The sequence below is a fragment of the Pagrus major genome, chromosome 13, assembly GCF_040436345.1.
Source record: "Pagrus major chromosome 13, Pma_NU_1.0".
Classification (NCBI taxonomy): domain Eukaryota; kingdom Metazoa; phylum Chordata; class Actinopteri; order Spariformes; family Sparidae; genus Pagrus; species Pagrus major.
This window is the reverse complement of record NC_133227.1, coordinates 1745113-1767635: the sequence shown is the minus strand read 5'-3', so window position 1 is coordinate 1767635 and position 22523 is coordinate 1745113. Positions and strand designations below refer to the sequence as shown.

The 22523-nt window shown below is 39.8% G+C and overlaps 1 protein-coding gene across 1 annotated transcript in view; it reads left to right on the top strand.

Moving 5' to 3' along the window:
- Positions 1-15765, top strand: part of gabra3 (gamma-aminobutyric acid type A receptor subunit alpha3) — a gene marked incomplete at its 5' end in the record, with an annotated part of 41472 nt that extends 25707 nt beyond the window's left edge. Inside the window, 5 exons of the mRNA XM_073479594.1 lie at positions 476-619; positions 4102-4254; positions 6795-7000; positions 15263-15301; positions 15445-15765. Of these exons, the coding sequence (XP_073335695.1) occupies positions 476-619; positions 4102-4254; positions 6795-7000; positions 15263-15301; positions 15445-15765 (863 nt within the window). The remainder of the gene's footprint in view (positions 1-475; positions 620-4101; positions 4255-6794; positions 7001-15262; positions 15302-15444) is intronic.
- Between the last annotated feature and the right edge of the window lie 6758 nt (positions 15766-22523).

The following is a 22523-nucleotide window of genomic DNA, read 5'->3' as shown; positions in this document are numbered from 1 at the left end:
TGGAAAGACTTCAGAGAACTCAAACTGCACTCCCCACTATAAATATGACACTATGGGATAACTTTGATAAGAAGAGTTTCTTTTAGAAGCCAACAACTGTCTTGAAGTGAGAGTGAGAGAGTCCCTTGATAAATTCTTACCCAAGAGTCTGCAGCCACGCTAGCGGTTCTGTGAGGCTGTGCTTAGGTAGAGCAGTGCTTTGAGCAAAATGCTAACATCAGCATGATAACAAATGCACAATGACAATGGAAATATACTAATGTTTAGCAGGTAATGTTTACCGTGCTTACTATCTAAGTGTAGCATGATAGCATGCTGTCATTTGCTAATTAGTAGCACAAACACAGCTAAGGGTGATGGAAATTTAATTCGTTTAGTTGAGTACAGATACAGAAGAGAACAATTTAAAACAGATGCATCATATCTTCTCTAAATCTCTAATCCACTGTTTTTTTACCACCTCCATGTTATCCAGATGCCTACACTAATAACGAGGTGATCTACTTGTGGACCCAGGGAGACGAGAGGTCTGTTGCTGTCGCAGAGGATGGCTCCAGGCTGAACCAGTATGACCTACTGGGACACGTTATTGGCAAAGAAACCATCAGCTCCAGCACAGGTACACAATATGCCAGCCTAGACATCAGTATAGCATACTCTAAATTGAATCACATTTTGTGTGTTTGAACAGGCAAAAGGTAAGGTCCTAAACCCAACAACACGCCAACATGCAGCTTTTGTGCCTGCAGTGTGCACAGGCAGGTCAGCCAAGCACGATTTCACAGTTTTTGCGGACACACCAAATCGAATTTTGATGGAGGATACTGCAAGCAGTGTGTCATGGGATGAAACTCCTACCTTTGAAACATAAACTCTTATTAGATTTTCTGCATAAAATTGGTATTAAATTAAATTACCGTCCTTCCTTTCTGTTGACATGTACCTGCATCACATCATTTGTGTGTTTTCGTAAAGTAACAGTCGGCACTTTTCTCCAGTTTCTGTCATTTTGCATTCAGCTTGCATTATTTGGGTCCATCGAGAAAATGATGACTTATCAGCTTTGGGGAAACTATTCAGCATATTTATAAAGATATTATGAAGAGGTGTGCCAGAGGTGAAAATCTTATTTCCACTCTGTTTTGGACTATATTCCAGAGTCAGCTTTAATAAGCACAAAATTAAAAGAAATCCAGCCAGACCATGGTGACGATTAAATATTCATTTGATCTTTAATTCTCTTGGTCAGAACTGTTGCAGAAACATTTTATCCGTCACACAATCAAATCACTTATTCTTTTTTTCTCTCCCTGGGGGATTTATGCTAGCACGTTAACATAAAAGAATTCAACCTCCTCAGACAAAGTGCCATTCTAAAATTATATACAGTCATTAACAGGAAATTTTAAGTTGCCACTTAAATGATAGCGACCTCTCAGTCAACATAACAACACCAATCACCAGCTTTAGGTAAGAAGGCAGTAAGAAGACTGGATAAAGAACGTATTACTGCAATAGATAGATAAAAGGTTGCTTCAATGGGGCAGTTGGTAATTACTGAAAGAGTGCATAGCTTAATACTGAGTCACACTGGCCGTCCATTTTGAGAGGTTTAACCTCTGCAGTGAGGCTGGTTGTTTGTGTGCTTCTCAGGAGGTGAGCTACAAAGCTACATAGATCTGTCAGACGTCCCCTGTGTCTGAGACTTCACTTCCCTGAAACGCCTTTGTTGGATGGTACTCAACATGTTCTCCCAGGAAGCAAAAACTGCATTAAAAGCTGTTGAAATAATAGCACTTGTACAACTCTAGAGAGATCGCTTTTCTTGAGCCAGTCTTTATTGCAGTGCTTTTCAGTGGTTTAACCTTAAGTCAAGTGAATTGCAGAGGTATTCTGCAGGAACAAAACCAACTGAAGTCTGCCTACACGCACAAGAATCCAAGGTGGAGTCAACATGATTCCTTTCATAAACTGCTTCAGCTTGCGGATGTGAAAAAAATCTCATTTCTTTAAACTTTAAACCTAATGGACTACAGTGAGCCAAGGGAATGGGAGGATTTGAGCCAGTTCAGCTCTGGTTAGAATCTGCTCAGAAAAAAGCACCTCAGGGAAAGAGAGGCTGTTTTCTCATATCTTTGCAACACAGATTACAGACATGGCAATGAGAGCTGCTGCTCAGGGGAACTGTAAAGTTGTCCATTTGCTGCCACCAGTGACGAAACCTGAGCTGAAGGAAATGTTCAATATCGAGGGTTACAATGACGCAGGCAGATGTTATTCACATCTACAGCAAGACAAGACGACTATAGGAAAATGTAACTCTTTAAAGGAAAACTCATTTGAAAATCTATTTTTATTATTTTGAGAATCAAAACGCCTGGCATTAGCTTGATAAGTGGCTCTGAAAGTGTTGTATACTCCTCTTTTGTGCAGTGGTAGTCAGGCCTACATGAAATATCAAGCAACAATCTTTCAAAGATACCATTCTAGCCTGGATTTTTGTTGGTAGTACTCCTTTAAGGGCAGCATAATAATCAAAGAATTGATTACCTCAACATTGTTTATACCTTATTTCTGTGACAACTATATTTTGAAAGGATTTTTTTGCAATCTGATATTTCAGACCTCCTGTGCCTTTTTCTGTTAAAATTTGTACCTGAACTCAAGGTTTCCTTTGACATGTGAATGTCTTTGGTTTTCTAAGACAGGTGCTGCTTTGCCATGACCTCCAACTTATTTCACACATAGGACAAGTGTATCATCAAATCTGCACCAAACAAGTCGAGTCAGTAGCCCCATTCACACTGCCCTTTGAGTGTGGGAATCATGCGCCGATTCTCCGCATGTTAAAGTTTCAGATAGGGAGAGGGGGGAAAGTTTTGCTACTGCTCTGATGCACCTTCAGAGGTAGTATCAGAGCTGCAACAGAGGCAAGCCGGCGTTTGCGTGAATGGGTAAGCCGGAGGCGCGGAGCGGGGGCGTCTCGATCTGATGGTGTCACAGTCTGACAGCTAAACAGATCCTCCACTCATCAAATAAAAGAGAAATGACCCGCGAAGCAACGTTACAGGACCAAACAACAGTAACGTAGTAACTGGTAGTGTCTTTGGCAACTTATATGAGGAAAAAAAGTGTCACATTTCTGCCCGAAAAACAGCGTCTATCCGCGTCAAAAAACTTTAACCCATGATGTGTTTGTCTCCTTCCACTATTGTGTTGTTGTAGTTACTGTCTTGAAAAAAATCACTGCGACGGTCAGCCCTCCTGACCGAGACTTCAGTGAACTTTCCTCCAGAAAACAGCATCCCTCCCCGCGAGTGAGAAAGTCAGACAGCATCCTGTTTACTGATGGCGATTATGTGATTATGTAATTTAGAGCGAAACACATAACTTTGTCACATTCCAGGATGTAAAGTGGGTCAGGATCTCAATCACAACACATTATAACTGCATCCATATGATTATAAACAGTCAGTGGGTACATGTTTAGATTAACAGGAGGACACCAGGGGAAACAGGTCGAAAAAAACACACAGGCGTCAACATCATGACGCCTATCGTCACGCCTCTTTTGGATCCGCAGCGCCGGCGTGCTGTATGAATTGACACACTGGTGTGGCTTTACGCCGGAGCTGCTTGGTTCTGTGTGAACAAACAAATGCGGAGAATTGGCGAGCCTTCACTGTGGAGATAATGCGCAGTCTCTGTGTGAAAAGGGCTAGTGATGTGACATCTGTTATTTAGTTTGTTTCCGCTCTTTCAAATTCTTATTTTTATGCTTTTCTTGTCACATCCTAGTTTAAACTGAGGTGAAATTGAGGTCAGCACATCACAACCTCTTTGGAATATTTCTACACATATGACATATTCAAACCGACATTTTTCTTGATTTTAAATGGTTTAATGGCTCATCTTAGGGACTGAAGACAATCCTATGAGCTACTTTGATGATGCAAGCGAACATGTTAATGTTTTAACTTTAATAAATCTTCCTTTGAATATTTTAGCATATGTTTCTTCCAACTGGTTATGGCTGTATTAATAATAATGACCCTGTCTGTCTCTCTCCATCTCTTTCTATGTTTCTCTCCTATCCCTCAGGAGAGTATGTAGTGATGACAACATATTTCCATTTGAAAAGGAAAATTGGCTATTTTGTGATTCAAACCTACCTCCCGTGCATCATGACTGTCATACTGTCTCAAGTCTCCTTCTGGCTGAACAGAGAATCGGTTCCTGCTCGCACTGTTTTTGGTGAGTGCCATCTTGTGTTTTTAATACAACTCAGAAAAATGCACTAAATCATTAATTGAACAGGTTAGATAATTTGGTTTTGAGCTGTGAGGTAAGAGTGAAACAAATATGCAGAGCTGCATTTGTTCATCGCCAGATGATTCAACAAAGTGCAAAATAAGTGGAAGGTTTAGCAAAAAGGTTTCCCGGGAAAAGTTCTAATTAACATAACGATGTACAAAACACAGCGTGGTGCATTCAGGTGCACGTGAGCATGAATGAGTAATTTGTTCTTTCCAAAGCTTTCATCAAAGTATTGACTTTACCCAAACTCTGTGACTGCAAACACTAATTAATCAAAGTTAAGTCAAAGCAAAGTTGGAAAGTATAAAATTGGGAAAGTGTGGCAGGTGATGGACGAGGCGCTGCAGCTCTAGAAGAGGATGTTTGGCTGCTTTGTTGACTATATAAACAGCCAGCTGGGTTTAAAATTACTCACTGAGCTTGAGGTAATTTAGAGAGTACCAGACACATCAGTTTTAAAAACAGAGATAATCCCACTGAAGCTACCATGGACTCTTAATAAGGGCTCAGATCAGATATTGGCAGTCAGAGAACAAAATAGATCAAAGGATCAAATCCTCTACATTTATTCTTAGAAAACAGTCACATAATCCAAGCGTTATAAGAATATCTTACACAAACATCAAAATGTTAATGGATAATATTTAAAAAGATGTAGGCTGCATACACTTGGCCGTGTTATCCTCCCTTTGTGCTGTGAATAATAATTGATTCGATTTGTCCGTCTAGCACCATCCACTCTAAGAACATTGTGTCTGCTTAGACACTCAAAGATGAGATGTAATTTGCCCTTCCCCTTCTTCTCTCAGTTGTTATTGTGTTGCATAATCTATGAAAGTGCCCCCTTAACCTGTGTTTGTTGAATGATTAGCATTTTGATTTGAAAATGAAGCACCCATGTACATGAGGGAGCACACATTATTGAATAGCTTTCAAAGCAAAGGGCCGTTTTTCATCATGTTGGTAAAAAAAACAAAAAAACATTGCAGCTACCTATTCCCATGAATTTCTCTGAAGGATCACAGCTCCTTCAGTTCTCCGCATACAAACACTGACAAGAGCAATTTTCCTTCAGTAGGCATCTGAAAATCATTTCAGTCACACGAGAAATTCAGTTTACAGTGGACTGAATGAGGAGAGGAGCTATAATCAATGTCATTTTATGTCAGTGAAATGAAAAGGACATGGCTGCCATAGTGTTCACATCTTTGTACTTGCGTTCACACTGTCAAATCATTGATCAACTGAAATAAGCATCTTTATACTGTGCTTTTACCTGTTCCAGTTATCACCGACTAAACTGATGTTGTCGGCATGATTAAATATGTTGAAGTGCCTTATCAAAGTTTTACAGTGTCACATATCAAGATTCAATGACGTGTATCTTATTTAAGATTGTCCTCATTGATATTACAAGAACCTCATGTCCTCAAACCGTCCTCTTTTTAACAATGTGCTAATTAAAAGTACTCTACCTCTGGGAGGAGCAATAAACTAATTTAACATAGCACACAGTTAAAATGTTGGAATATAGTCAAGTTATGCAAAATGCAAGCATAAATCAACCTCTATTCTTAAACAAAGTGAAAAGCAACCTATCAATCTTTTTGTCACAAATTCTAATTTGTCACCCACGACTCACTGAAATGAGTTGACCTCCCTGTTCTGCGACACAATCTGCCCACTGTGGATCTTTTTTTCATCAGATCAGATAGGTGGGAACAGACGAAGTGATTGCTTTTATGTGGTTGAGTGGGCGACCATTGTCCGACACAACTTTAATTCCCACCAGCACTAAAATTATTTGTGAAAAGTGTCTAAGTTTATACGCCAAAGGATTCCAGGTGATTTATTAGATGGGGGGCGTCTGGGTTCACTTTCACATGTTGTAATTAAAAGTCTTTATCTTAGCCTTACATAGTCGGCCACATAATCGCGCTAGATGTACGCAGGATAAGAGCGTGTCTGTCAGATTCTGTTTTAAGTTTGACTTTTTTAGTATTGTAGATATTTTGGACCTTGCAACTCCACTAGACAGAGCTTTAAAAGGACATCTATTGATGCTAGTAAACATATACGACAGACAGGTTAGAACTAAAACATCCTTTACAATGGTTCACCACATTGAGTTTTTGACCTTGTGGGATTGACCCACAGTGCTTGCTCACAGTGTTTATGCACCATTGAACTTTGTGTTATGTAAAGTTGCAGATCTGCAATGCAGTGGAACATCACTTTTTTAGCTTATACTTTTAACATTAATTTTACTTTATAAGCCCACAAAAGTTTAAACTTGTCTGAAGCTTCTGTTACATGGCCCTCCTAGACACTGTTTTACAGCTGCTCACAGCTTCCTTTCTCCCAAAATCCCTAAAAATAAGTCAAATGTTTTCACTATTGATGGCTAAAGCTGAACTTGCCTTTAAGTGTTTGCTCAAAAAAGAATCCATTAACTGATGTTTTCATTTTATCCTCAGGGGTCACCACTGTCCTAACCATGACCACCTTGAGCATCAGTGCTAGAAACTCCCTTCCTAAGGTGGCCTATGCCACTGCCATGGACTGGTTCATGGCAGTGTGCTATGCCTTTGTCTTCTCTGCCTTGATTGAGTTTGCCACAGTCAACTACTTCACCAAGCGCAGCTGGGCATGGGATGGGAAAAAAGAGGGCATGGAAATAAGGGTGAGTGATTCTTATTTATATATCTTTTTTTTTTTTTTTTTTACTGAAAGATTTGACACACTCGCACCAACATTAACAGTCACAAACACGTCAACCTGACAATTGAAAGCCAGACGATTATTCGGAAAGGAGTCTACGTTCTCATTTCATATGAAATTCCAGATTAACGGTTCCCCATCTTTTGATTTGATAACCTTGTTAAAAAAGGCTCCAAGCTCAGTCAGTCCTCATTTTATACTGAAAGACCAACGGGGGCAAATTGCACTTTGGAAACACTGATAGAAAGTTCTCCTCCTTTAAGGAGCCCAGAGTACTCTATAAAGACTATAAAGAGAGATTTTATTTATTCATTAACAGCCAAATGGAACAGGGACAGCGGGGCGGAACAGTGAGCGCAGAAGCTGAGGTAAACTCCCAGAGACACTGGCCCTGATTTATGATGGCAGCATATGTTCAAGTCTCATCCTAAAGTCAGTGTAGGCTCATTCTCCCCAGGAAAGATGGCGTCCTTACATCTAGTCTGCATGTTTATGGACACGCTGATTAAAAAGTGAGTGTGCATTATTTTAAGTGAATCACCTGAGGCTGACGTTTTTATTTTAAGCATGAAATCTAATAAATCACAGCTTACGGGTTTTTAATTTGTCAATAGTCTGGCCTGTTGTTTATGAGGATATAGGACGGGGAGTAAATCTGCATCAAGGTAGGGAAGTGGAAACACAGATTACTTTGGCACAATATCGTTTTTTGTGCTTGACTCAATTTAAGGGTGGTGGATTTATTTGGTGGATGCAGAGGTCTTAGCAGAATGCTTTACTCTGAAGCTATGATGAATTCATAAATAAAACCTGATAAGTCCCTCATGATAACCTCAACGCTTAAATTTACCATGATTTCTATGATGTTTTATAACTCATTGCATCAAATGAAATAGATTAGAGGCATGAGACAGCATCAGAGCAGCTAAAGAGAAGCACTGAGGAAAATTAAAGCACTTGCTCCCGTTTCTCTTGAGTTAATGTAGCCTATAGCGCCACAGAGGCTCAGTCATCCCAGTAATGAAAGGAACATATGCATTATTTTCCCATTCTTCGTATGGATCACATGATTGACAGAATCAGGTGTCAATATCCGACTGGGGTTGAATTGGTTTTAGAAGTAGACTATAAATTAGGCTTTCTGCCTGTCAAAAAATATATTTACATCTATGAAGTAATGATGTATGGATGGGCCACATGTTTTTTTTTTAATCAATTAGCTCAGTAGGTCCTCGCACGGTATTGAAAAGATGTCAGAGAATATCATTAATGTTTGTGTAAAATCGCAGAACCACATATGGACTTTACAAAGTTACTCTCATTACTGACATCAAGGGAGCTGGCAAACACACCATATATTTAAATTTCAGATGTGAGAAACGAGTGGTGGAATGGCACAGAGTACATTTACCGAAGTACTGTTCTTAAGTGCAAATTTAAAAAGGTACGTGTACTGTACTTACAGTAAGTCTTTTCTTTCCATGACACTTTCTTCTTCTACTCCACTTCATTTCAGAGGGAAACACTGTACTTTCTACTCCACTACATTTATCTGACAGCTTTAGTTACAACTTACTGGAATAAAAAATACACAAAAAAACATATCATGAGTTTATAAAATATCATCTTTTGTTATAAATTAAACTGCCCAACATTACAAGTCAACTGACAAAAACTGACAACAAACATTTGATAACTTTAAGTCATTTTTTATGTAAAAACAATTCATAGCTCCAGCTTCACAATTGTGAAGATTTGCTGCTTAATACTTTAAGTACATTTTTCTCATTATACTGACATACCTTAACTCAAAGGAGATCTATTGTGCTTTTTCGTTTTTTTCTTTTCCTTCAGTGTTTTTTTTTTTAGGTTATTGTGCATGTGAAAGGTCTTAAAAGTTAAAAAGCCAAAGGTCTGCACCAACAGAAGCTCCTCTCTCCCACAGAAAACACTGCTCCTGAAGGGCCTGAAACACCTCGTCAGTTATCTCACCTTTAACTCCGTGACTTTGTGACATCACACCACGTCACCATGTCACAATTTGCATTACTTATGCCTCGCAGCTAGTTTGGCATGTAAGAATTTATTTATCACAGCTGCTCTTGTTGTTAGTGGTGCTGGCTCAGGCGTGTGTGAGCTGACCAATCAGAGCAGACTGGGTATTCAGGAGGGGGGACCTTAAAGGGACAGGAGCTAAAAAAAAAACAGCGTTTCAGACGGAGGGACATACAGAGCTGAAGCTCTGGACAGTGTGAGAAAAAGCTTTTACTTGAGCAGAGTATTTTAAGTAAGTGTGGTTTTAGTACTTTTACTTCAGTAAAGGATTTGAATGCTTGCTCCACCACAGTTAGAAACTGAGATGCAAGAAAATGTACACCTTAATGAATTTATATTCAAGAAATTTCCTTTTTTCTCTCTTTTTTTCAACCCAATAGAAGTCTGAGCTTAAAAACGTTTTTCAGGAGAAACCTGGTCAAGGTGGCAGCACAAAAACATTGTTAAAATAGTCAATACAGACAACAGAAACAAGCTGAGGGGCATTAAAACGTGTGCAGCTCAACTAAGTTGAATGGATATATTGCTGAGACTTTTCTATATTCTAAATGGATCAGTACATATAAACTGTGGAAATAAACAAAAGACGCAAAACTACATTTAAAGGTGGCCTTCTGGGTGTTATGCTTCTGAAAATGACATATGAACGCATTATGAACCTGTCCTTTTGGTAAATTGCGGTATAGGTAAGAGTTGCTATGTTGCTGCAAGCACATAAATTGCTTCTATCAGCCCCAGACATAATAAAGCATGAAACAGATTTCTTCTGCTGCGACAGACAGACCCACAAATCTATTTTCTGCTACTAATGTACAAACTGTTTGACACAATCAGTACAGCCTTTACAGTTTTTTTATAGCTTGGCATTTGGTCCTCTGAGTGATTGGCAGGAGTGCATATTGCTGCCATAGAAGTTTTCAGTCGGTGGGGATAATTTGCAGCGTTACGTTGCAGTAGAGCAGACTGGAGTGGGGTTTTTTTTGTTTTTTTTTTTCTTTTGATGCCTCGTCTTAATGGCAACAGCCTGGGCTGCCTTCTCGGGGGCTGTGCTGAGCATGCAGTTGTCATGATAGATAAAAAAGAATGGGGTCACAGAGGGAGACAATGCACTCCCATCATCACACTCCCCGCTAGTATAAGCTACTGGAAAGCAATGGGATCAGACTACACATACCTTTTCCCTTTTCAGCATATTAACAATAAATAAAACCCCATAGGAAGAAAACCTATACGGTCAGTGTCTTCCAGGAGAGAAGTTTTAGCTCAGTGAGTCCTTTTGAATACCGTCCTCATCAGAGGCAGGATTTGATCCACCACTCTCACTGCAACCAAACGATGACTTCATCGCCCCCAGGCTCCTTCTTTTTCCAGACCTGAAATTGTGAGCTGTAGACGAGTCAATGTGCACTAATTTACCTTGCTGGTTATGGAGCTTCTCTGCCATTTTCTTCCTTTCTTGTCGCCTAACATTCTGTTTGACAAGCGATCTACCTAATTAGCTCTCCCCTCGCCGGCTGAAGGTGTGCTTATTACAGAAATTAGCCGGTGGGGAGTTTGGTTGGGATGAAAGCCTGCGTATTCTAGGCACTCCATGACACAAGATTGGGCACCAGTGTGTTAGATATTATGTGCTGGTTTCATCAGCAGAGGCGGATGCACTGGCTCATTGTGCTGTGGGCTTCACTGCTGGATTGAATACGTTTACTGACTTTTTAACACAATAGTTTGTTAGAAATGGTCGTGACTCAGCCTGTAATCATTATTCCTGGCAATCACATTTCAGCATGACAATGTTACTCATCTTGCTAAGCAACAAGTTTGCTAGTGAAACAAAACTTTTTTGCTCCTGAGTTATGAATGGAAATTTTATGTATCCGGCGGGCAATCTGTGTGTTCCAGCATCTAGTGTCGCCACCATTACTGCGGTGGTAACTCTGTGTGCGGCTGCCTGCCGACAGTGACATCGTTTTTAACATTATTCAGAACTTACATATTACACATTGGTTATGACAATAGCCAGAATAGATAATATATAATAGATAATAGAAAAAACTTGACCATTCACCACATTTCAAGTGATGAAGCACAATGTAATATACTCACATAACTGTACTAGCATGCTAGCTTAATCAAATGAGAACTGAATTTAATTATTACAGAGCAGTTACATTAGTAAAACATTTTTTTAAAAATGCAAATTTGTATTTCTTTTAATAGGTAATCAAGATAACTTTATTGATCTCCTGGCAACAAAATGCCAGGTCGGCCTACAGGTTTGCCACTTTTGTTAGAGCAGCTGAGAAATGTACAGGTTCTTCCTGATTCTGCTAGACATCACTGTGAAAATTAACGTTACATAGAAGGTGAAGGTAAAAGTAGAAAATTGTCGGCTTCTTAAGACAGCATTCAAAAGCGCAGATGTTGTAGCAGTAATGGCGACTTGTGTACTTTCAGTACTTCACCGGATTCGTGTATATTCCATACAATGGAAAAAACACACCTGAACAGCCATTTCTAGAGACATCTTGTAACTATCCTTTTAATGGGAAGTCGTCCACACCATTGTTGTTTAAGCTGGAGGTGTGGTTATGCACAATATTTCCCTCTTGGCAAGCTTCCTGACTGCTGCGACAATAAACAACCCGTGTAATACAGCAAGATGGAGTCGTTATATCTGACTAACCATCCTAAACTATGTTTTTATTGCATATTAGCACCACCATCAACCCAAAATGGAACAAATGGATTTTCTTGATATCTGGTGAAACATATTTGCTGCTGTTTTAGGAAGTAAGTCTGAGCCGGACAAAGAGGAAATTAAAAAGATAAACACCGGAACAAGTCAAAAAAAGTGTTTGGAGGAACCAGCGTTTGCTTTGATTTGAGATTACAGTTGAAAGAGTTTAATTAACACTCGTTAACCTGCAACACAACCTGCAGTGATGAGATCAAGCTCAGGCCACTTCTACAACCAGAAGGTTGACAGAAAATTTGTAGTGCCACTAAAAAATAAACTCTCTCACCCCCACACACACAGGGGACACTGTGGCTCCCTAAACACAGACTGCACGCACGTACACCCACATGCTCACATACTTGAGGCTATTAAATATGCCAACACTTCATCTCCAATCTTAGACAGGGACAGACTGTCACAAGGTTCAGTCGCACGCACACATGCACACACTGAGCTCCAAACAGCAGGACACAGCGAGGCACAATTGCCCCCAGGGTAGTTAATCACACTCATAAAGAAATTCTGATGCAACAATTTGCAGAAGTAACAAAGACAAGGTCAATAGATGCATTGTATTCGGGTGGGGTATTTGTGCCTGCAGCTAGCCAAATGACTTTGAATAGTGCGCAACAATCTTTGGCCGAGAGCAAATAATGTGCTGTGTCACATTAGGTTTATAAAAGCACGCACACAGCCCAATGCCACATGTGGTTTCTCCAATAATTAGACCATATAAATTACTGCGCAGCCCAGCCGAGCCAAACAGCGACAGAAAATTACTTTGCTTGGCTCGTTTGTCAGGTTACTGGGCAAAGAACATCCTTAATGCCAAGGACTGAAGAGTTTAGGGGGCTATGATTAAGGTCATACAACACGTTATCATAGTCATTGGCTTTTCCTGCTGATGTAAGCCATCGGCGTGATGGAGGAGGCTCGTGGTGGTGTTAGACGCGGAGGAATCGATATCCTGCAAAGGATCTGGTTATCCAGCGGCTATCAGTGCGACTCTTTCTCTCTCTGTACTAATTGACTGGAGATAGACCCCTTCAGGCGGTGGCACACCATTTCTCTGTTTAATGCAATCAACCGTCTGCGGGGTTTGTGAGCTCTCTACAACCCTTGGCGTCTTTGCAGAGGAGCTTGAAGGATCGTCGTTCTCCTGTTGTCCTGCTCGCTCGAGGAGGAAACACTGATCACACTGAACGTGTTTCCTCCTCAATCCTGCTGCCTCCATCACCATGAACAGATAGTCTGAAGGTTATCGAACGCTTAATAACATCACTGTGGTTCCCACTGCGGTAGCATTTTATATTAAGGTCCTTGTATTAAGGCGATTGTAAGTCCTTACTTATTAACATTAGAAAGAAGCCGATGCAAATGTTAAAGATAGTATCTTAAACATATCAATTCGTATTATTAATGTAACTTATAAGAAACTAATAAAAAGTCTTACATGTGTCTTATAATTGTTTATAACGGCATTACAAACATATTTACTGACTTAGTTTTTAAGTAAGGTAGGTAGGTAGGGAGGTTAAGTTAGCAATCTCCCTACCTACATTACTTAAAATCAAGTACACTAATTATATGAAGTTACACTAATAATTCGAATTGATATGTTTTTATGTTTTCTACGTTAATATCGCAACAAAAGAATTAACAATCACTAGGTAGGTAAGCTAATAACGTGTTGTAATGCTGTTACAAACAATTAGAACAAAGTCATAAGGCTTTGAGTAAGGGTCTTAAGCAGAATAGTGCTTATTAAAGCTGCTGTAAGCGTTGCCATCGATTGAGCTAACTTCCTGTCCGCTTTGCAGCTAGCAATGCCCTCCCTCCTCTCTATGTCACCACACCTGCACGACTTCTTTCTTTTCTTCAAGCATTTTTCTTCACCTGGCGTGTTTGGTAGCTTAACTGTCGCCAGGAGCGCAGGAATTGGTAGCTTCACCTGTTCCACCATTGCTGGTAAACAGGAGGATCCTGCTCTCCTGCTCTGGGCAGGGATTTCAGGAAACGTCTTTTCTCTTTTACTGCATGAGCACGGGGAAGAGAGACATGGGTTACTGACCAAACACTATAATAGTGATTACTGTTGGAATATAGAGATATTTAACACTTATTTAAAATAAAAATATCACTTACAGCAGCTTTAATGTCTTATAATCAAAACAATAAAGCTGTTTATGATGCTATTATTTCACGTTATTACCTATAAACTAATGCTTATTACAAGCACATTTATATAAAGCGTTACCGCTGCTGCTATAACCATTTCACTGCTTGTCACATTTTCCATTAAAGAGATGCTTTCCTGTGCGCAGTAGCAGCAAACTGGTCTAGTTCAGACCCTGAACAAACATATAACCCACATCTCATCACCTGTCTCCATTTTAGAGTGTGTGTGAATATTGGGGATAAGAACCAAACTAATCATTTGGTGAGGAGCTGTGTGCAGAAAGAGATCCACCATGAAGCATTCTGGAGGAGGGGAAAGAGGGGACATTAGTTATGCTAATTAAAAAAGATGGAGTCAAAGGAAAAGGAAGGAAAATTAAATGAAGCTGAAAAAGTAGAGCAGAAATTAAATCTGGGCTCAAAGCAAAAGTGAAAACAGGGAGCACTGAAAGTGAAACACTCTGTTACATGACACACAGCGCTTTAGTTTTGCTGCAGATCTTAAAGTGGCCACAGTGGGGATGAATGGTGAGAAGAAAATGACCCAAGCACAGGCTCACACACTGTATGCCACACAGGAAACTAAAACTCTGCCCGGTGATCAATCTTGGTGCCCTACTTGTTCTCTCACATTTAACGTGCGCACTGCACTGTACTCTTTCAGGCTGACAGGATCCTCCGGTGATGCAAGTTTAGCTTTCTGAGAGCACCAATTTAGCAAATAAAATTCTGTCTCCCTGCGCGATTTCAATATGAAAGACAGTCTAATGATTTCTCTCGAGTAGTAGGAAGAAGGCACTTTCTCCAGCCAGATTTATCACACACAGCCTTTGTCGTGTTTGTTTTATCGCAAGCTGTTTGCCTGAAGAGGCCTGGCTGCTCTCATTGATACTGTTTGTCAGACATGTTTTCAGGCACCGCTCTTTTTGCTTTGTTTCTAATCCTGCTCTGTGCTGCTACTGCTACTGTTAGCAGTATCAGACGCCAATCCAGCCTGGTTCTGCAAGGACGCAAAATATAATTGTTTCAGTTTCTACACTCTTGATTTTGCCAGACGCATCATTTTGTCATGAATTTTTATCATGACCTTTTTTCTGCATTCCAGATTTGTATAATGCAGATTGGAATTGACAGTATTAATAGTGTAAAATGTTCAAAAATACTTCCAGCTAGATACTGATGAATAGAGTATGTTAAGTTGGGTAATTTTAATATAATTGGTAAACTTTTTTTCTTTTCTACTTTTCTTTTCAGGAACCGTTTCAGGCTAACATGGCCAGGATTAAAGATCTGGTTAGGCTTTTGTTTTGTTCTTGTGTGTGTCGTGTCTCGTGGTGTTGCTTCTATTTCCTCTTTATGAGTTCAAATGGAAGTATTGTTGAGTCTGGTGCTTCGCTCCTGACAACCTTTTACTTTACTGCCTTCTTTCTTTTCAGAGAAGAGAATCTGCGACTTTGTCCAAGAAGGCAAACAACACCTTCAACATTGTCGGAACCACCTACGCCATCAACGTAGCTAAAGACCAAGGTTTAACGACCATTTCCAAGAGTGCCAGCGGACCGTCAACCAAACACCCCTATCTCCATAAAATGGACGACCCTTACACGGAGGCCAAGAAGTCCTACAACCGTGTCAGCAAAGTGGACAAGATATCGCGCATCATTTTCCCAGTTCTGTTCTTCATCTTCAACTTGGGCTACTGGGCCACATATGTCAACAGAAAGCCCGCTATCATGAAGGCAAACAACCTAAACTGAATTTGACTAAATGTAAGGCTTGATCTGTGTGATTTTGGAGGGTAGACAAGTTTGCAGGAGGCCAAGTCCATTACATCTTATTGTGTGTGTGTGAATGTGTGTGTGTGTGTGTGTGTGTGTGTGCGAGCGCGTTTCGTTGGCTTTTTCTTGAGCGTTTGATATTTTGCACGTCTGTATAGATGGAAGGCAAATTTTAACACATAGTAGATTCACATATAATAGAGGACCTTGGAGGGAGCACATTCTCACATCAGACCGTGTTTGTGTAGCGTTTCTTTTCTCCCCCCACACACTTAGCTCTGGCCCTGTTCCCAGTTGTGAGTAACCCTGTGTTCCTTTGCTGTATCTTGATTGCTTGCTGTTTTGTAGAGTAGTCAAAATGTGTTTTCACTATGTTTTGACATGTTTGCGCTTTGCTTATAATAAGTTAGAGCGAGCATGCCTTTGAAGTTTTTCATTGTAGCTCATTACCGACGATAAGGTTTTGACACATCCGTCGAGTTAACCACATGCATGCACGCACGCACACAGACACACAGTGATGCATCAGAAAAACGCCAGAGGAGCCATTCGTCGTCGGTTGCTTTACTGTGCTCCGTTAGCTGGGGGCAGCCTGTATAGTTCCATAGGAACATCATTAATAATCGTCAGTGTCTGGCCTTCAGCTCGTGCTGAATCTCAACAGACCCAATGCAGTATCATCTGGAATTGCTTTCGCGTCCCGTGGGGCTGCCTGTACATTTTCTAGTCCAGTGGCTCTTATTGTTTAAACTGGCTGGGTATGTTCAATGACAGAGAAGCTATGTGCCTTGGTGAATACACACATGATAAAAGAAAAAAGGCTTTGTCACGCTCACACTTGCATTTACAGCACACATATATGCACAAGCAGTCTGTGTGTATATTACACGCAAACTGGTGTCCACAGGCTCCGTGCACTACAGTATGTGGCTGTGCCCCACCCTCCCATGGGCATGAGCACCCAGTGTAAAATTGCCCATTAGTGTGGAAGGTTAACAGACCTCTCTGCCTGTGAAAAGATGAAGCGAAGAGATTAAAGGATCCAGCGTAGTCCACAACAATTATCATGTGCATTTATGTTTTGGCTCATGAGCCGAGCGGTCGAAACAAATTACCACCATTACCTCAGACTGAAGTCTAATTCTGAACCACACTTTATTATTCATTTACCACGGAAATGCAAATAACACTTTATACATTCAATCCTACCAGACATTCTTATTTATTTAAGTATATTGTATTTCTTTGTTTCCTCTGCATCGGTCACTGTAGCTATTTTTTGGCTCCGTTATGATTTTTCTGCATTTCTGCCACGTCATGAACCAGATTTGATTCATGTACTTTTGCCCTTTTATAATAGATTGTGTAAAGTATATTGGTGTTGATTTGATTGTCTACATATGCTGTACTGTTTTTGTGATTGAAGTAGACAACAAAGGCCAATATGTCACAGTCATACAGTACTTCAAAACAAAATGTCGGAGACACTGTCATCACTGGAGATTGTTATACTGCAGAATGCTGCCAAATCAATAAGAAGACTGCCTGATTTATCCAACACTTTACACTTAAGACCAAACTGATGGTCAAACTGATCAGCGAAGCTGCAGAATCGTCTCCAGCTGATGTGATTGTCTCAATCTTTCGTTTTCTGTTTGTTAAAGTGACATCTGTATTTTTGTTATGTGTGAATTTAGTACGTGTTTATACAGATGTTTTTTTTGCCGGATGCACTCTGGATATTTTGCTTAAGTATAGACTCGGATGGCCACTGTACTCTAGACCCTAACACGCAGTGGATTTCTTCAAACTGTATCTTCAGTGGTAAGCATAGGAGAAAAATGTGTTGTGGCCTCTTTAAAAGGTGTGTTAATAACACAGAACATGTATAATGTATCAGTCATAGGTTAATGCATGACAATCTGTACACGTGTCTGTCTGCAACCTCCAATAATGGTGTTTGTCACACTGAAATAGGGCTTAGTATCAATGTTTCTGTAGTTCATCCCAGTTACTCATCAATTACCTGCTCATATCCTCAGCAACATCTGCATAAACGCACTTAAAATCCAATTATTTGTGCATATTGATGTGATGCTAATAATTTACGGCTGGCACAGACTTCTGAAAGTGTTTTTACCCTCATTTGGTAGCACACAGATTTTAGGTTTAATTCAGTGTACTAACACACACACCAAGCTGGCTCTACAGCAATCTCAGTTAGAAATAATAAAATACAAAATGAGGATAAAGGGTAGGGAGGTGTATGACTACATAAACCACGATTTCATATTCAGGTCACATTTTGACTTGTAATTGCAGGTTCAGCTTAGATACAACAAATGAAGGATAATACTTTATTTATTTTTTTAAATTATTCTTGAAAAACTGAACAAAAACAAATGAACAAATAGACTAGATATGTATTTATTTTTCATTTCATTATGATTAAAATGCCGTGGTGGGTTGTATCATTCTCACCAACTCCACTCTTGCAGTGTTTTCAAATTATTTGACAGAATCTTTTAACCATAACAATCAATGAAAACATATATTAAATATCTTCCTCTCACATGCATGCAGACCAGAGAGTCTTTAGAGGACATACTGTTCACTTCAGCCTGAATGAAGATCTCCTGGTAAACCATTTTCATATTCAAACAACACGCACTCTATAAACTCAAACAATGACTAGACTGTCATGATAAATCATGCCACTAAACTCTGGAGGAGGTTTGTGAGGAACTCATTAAATTTTTATAGTCACATCAAATTACACATCAGGTGAATGTGTCCCTGTTTGTTAGCAATTTTTAATACTTCCTCATATTTTTCTAAACCTTAGGAAAACAACAATCAGACATTGCAATTCTGGCACAGTGTCTCTTTTCCAGACGTGATTTTGATCATTTTGTCTCAAACAAACTGATTCATGATACACATCAGCTGAGGGCGTATCCAGCCTGCTGGCTTGCTGCTAATTCAGGATCTGGTGACACAGAGCACTCATGTTTATGCATGATTCCTCTGAGTAATGTGATCGAGGTACTGTAGGTAAGTAGTTATGAGAGGAAGCAGCCGCTGAATATTTGAACTGCCTTTGTGAAATAACTTGCCTCGGAGACAGTCGTCCTCTCAATGACACAACCTCCTCCGTCATAAATATCACCAATATGCTCACCCGCCTCTAGCCAGCTGATACGAGCACTATCTTGTATAATGTGGTGACCAAAGATGCATTCACATGGCAACTTCATGTGTGCTAGGACTGTTTTAATAGTCTAAAAGAAAACAATTTAATCCCATCCACAGTGAGAAGGGGTTTTGTGGCTAACTCATGAAATATATCACCCCTTACAAGTTATATAATCAAACATTTATAGAAGGGCATGCTTTGTCAATGTTTTCACTTTTTCATGACTGAGAAAATATCAAAAAAATGTAAAATGGTTTACCAGGAGATTTTTTTTAAGAGTTTAGTCTATTTTATTTGTTTCTTTACTCTTAAATGTATGTTTATACATACTAGTGCAGTACCCATTCAAAATGTACCATTTTGGAACAGGCCAATTAAGCATGAAACATCTCGAGAGCTCCTCATCTAAACGACTTCACACCTCTAAATGCAAAAATAGGATTCAACTTAAAAAAGGTCCCGTGTCTAGGATTTAGTCTAATTATACTTCTAGTGCATAATTACCTGCAACTAAGAATTCTTGTGTTTTTGTTACCTCAGAATGAACCTTTTGTATCGATAGAGAGAGTGAGTCCATGGAATCTGTCATGCTGCACCGCCCTGTTTCTACAGGAGCCCAGAACGGACAAACATAGCAGTGGCTCTCGAGAAGTGTTTTTAGCTGCCAATGAAGGGGAGGGTGAGACGAGAAGTATTCAGGTGATTGCAATCTGTAACCTCACCTCTAGATGCCACTAAATCCCACACCCAGGACCTTTATAGCAAACATGAGATAATCAACTGGCTGTAATTGCGACCAGCTAGCTATTTGGGACCAGGCAATTTAGTTATTTGGGACCCGGCTATTTCCAGGAACAAAAGCGTTCATTCCGAATGTTATATCGCTGATGCTCGAAATGATTAGGTTTAGCGAAACATCTCTGGTCTCTCTGTCTTCATCTGTTCTTGAATGTACTGTAGCGAGCGATGGACAGCACGCCATTTTGCGGTGTAACAATTAATAGGGGTCCCCTCTCAATACACTACACAGTGTGTACTTCTACCACTAATAAATATGTCCTGTAGATCTCAAGAGCTCGCACTCGACACTGCAGTTCCTTGGGTCCTCGGCAATACACCTGCCAAGTGTGAAGTTTCTAAACTTTTTCTGATCACAACATGCAGGATTACCTTTTTTTATTCACGTATCTTGTGATATGTGATCGTGTATCTGTGTGTTGCAAAAAAAGGGGAAAAACACTTCCAGAGCCACAGAACCACAAACTCTGCACTCTGCAGCAGAATCTACAGGCAGACTGATGGCCACAGCAAACAAATCATGCAATAGTACAAAAATGAGAGATAGTTAATCAACTTTAACTGTGAAAGAAGAAATTCTAATAAAACAGTGTGTTTGAAGATGTAAGCATGAAGCATGTACAACTGGCATCTTATGTCCAGAGTTTGTGGTAAGTCAGGAATGTTTCGAACATCTTTGTTCCTGAGGGGTTCTGATAAACGGGACTCTGCTGTATTGTTGCCATTTAGGTTCGGTTAGGATTGTGTGATTCATGTGGTAAATATTTCCCTCACAGGGCCAGAGTTAGCGTCAGCAGAAACATGTCATCCTATAAGATATAGTATATTAAGAGTATATTACCATAGGAATATATTTATGCTATTCAATCAGTACAGCATTAAATATTATATGTTTTATACGACATAACCTCTGCAGCATTGATGCAAATCTCTTGATGGGTAGAAAGCCGTAGACAAATAGATAAACTGAACTAATTATTATAAACTAAATGGCAACAATTCTAATTGCTCAGAATAGTGTTACCAAGTTGTGAATTTGTAGATATTGTGGAATCAATCCAATAGTTTTTGTGAATATTGATATGTCACGTCATTTATTTTTACATCTGATAAGTACCGCTGTCTTACATGGAGCTCTGTAACACTACGTGTTATGGTATTTTAAAGACCTACAGTAGAGATAATACTCATCGAGCTACTTACAAGATTCAGTACCTTGTGTGCACTTTTCAAACCTAACTGTGAATTAGCAGCTGTCTGCAAGCAGAGTTGTACACACTGTGTTCTCTCTCCAGCAATTTCACTGCATGTCCCTACGCATTGGGAGATCAAACACTTCCTCCACAAAGACAGCTCCGGGAACATGGTGGACTTTGTGTTTTTGTAGGGAAGTTGCTCTCTACAGTATATGCTCAGTGACTGGACTCTGTATGTTGCCCTCTCTCGTTCATGTTCTTACTGTATGAGATGTAGTGAATGGAAATGGGGATTAAAAGGACGTTGTATTTTGTCTTGGAGTTATTAAGCCACTCTTGGTCACATTCAAGACTCAAAGGTCTAAATATTTCAACTCGGTGGACTCATCTGATGTTCCCTCAGAGGCTCATTTGAAAAGTGTTTTTGTCTGATTCTTTGAGTGCATGCAAGCCGTTTAGTTTGTGGTGTTTACACTGATTTGTTAGGGCTGAAATCTGGCAGTACAGTGTGAGGACATCCGACAGGGAACAGAACATTCAAATGAAAGCACAGCCAATTAAAATGTCTCGTTATATTTCTGTCAAGTTTGGCAACACATGCAACTCATAATATCAAGGAGTATTGTACATCACACGTTTATCCCAAAGGTATTTTAGGGATCAGGATTTAAGAAATGGAGTTCTCCTTTAAAATCTGCTGGTATTCAAAGACTAGGCAGTGAATTCCTGCCCTCCAATCTGAAAGCTTCAGGTAGAAACACTTAATAAAAACTGGAATGGCTGGTCAAAGAGTGATACTTTGCTTTTGCACAGCCGAACATGTAAACATGTTTTCAGGCAGTGATGGTGAACTTTGACCAGAAGGTGCTGCAACAATTCATCCATTTGACTAGCAAGTCAAAACAGCAAATCCTCAAAGCCTCTCTCTGTGAGAAAACTGCCAGAAATTCCCAACAAGCTTTGTTTTTTGGTAGTATCAATAATATCTACAATATCACCATCTAATCCCAGGATTTCCAAACTGCAGTGGAATAGATACATAGGGAGTCTAAAAATGAAATGTAGTCTGAAGTCTGGAACAAAGCAGAGGTGTTACAATGTGAAAATTACTGAGCGTCTTCAATAAACAAGGCTTTGAAGGTTACTGTAGCCGTCTGGCTGCGGTCCAGTCCTGACTGCCCTGTAGGTGCCTTCAACTGCACAGGAATGCTATTATGTCTGAAGCTAAAATGCCTCATTTTTCTCAGCACGCCGGGGAAAATATGCTCTCTAAAGCTCCCCACTTGGACATATAAGGTTGTTTGCTTGCTTATGCTTGCTATGATAAATGAAACAATCCATTATACATTTACAGGCTGTTGTTTGTACCAGCTCTTGCACCATATTGTTTTGTTTTTGTGAGCTGCACTACTGTTGTGCTGTTGTGCCTCATGTAAAGCACAGAAAAATGAGACATATTAGAGAATTTGATCACAATAAGACTAAAGATCTGCACACCTTCATTTTTACTCAGGTTGAAGGCCATCTTCTACTGGGATAATGGCTCT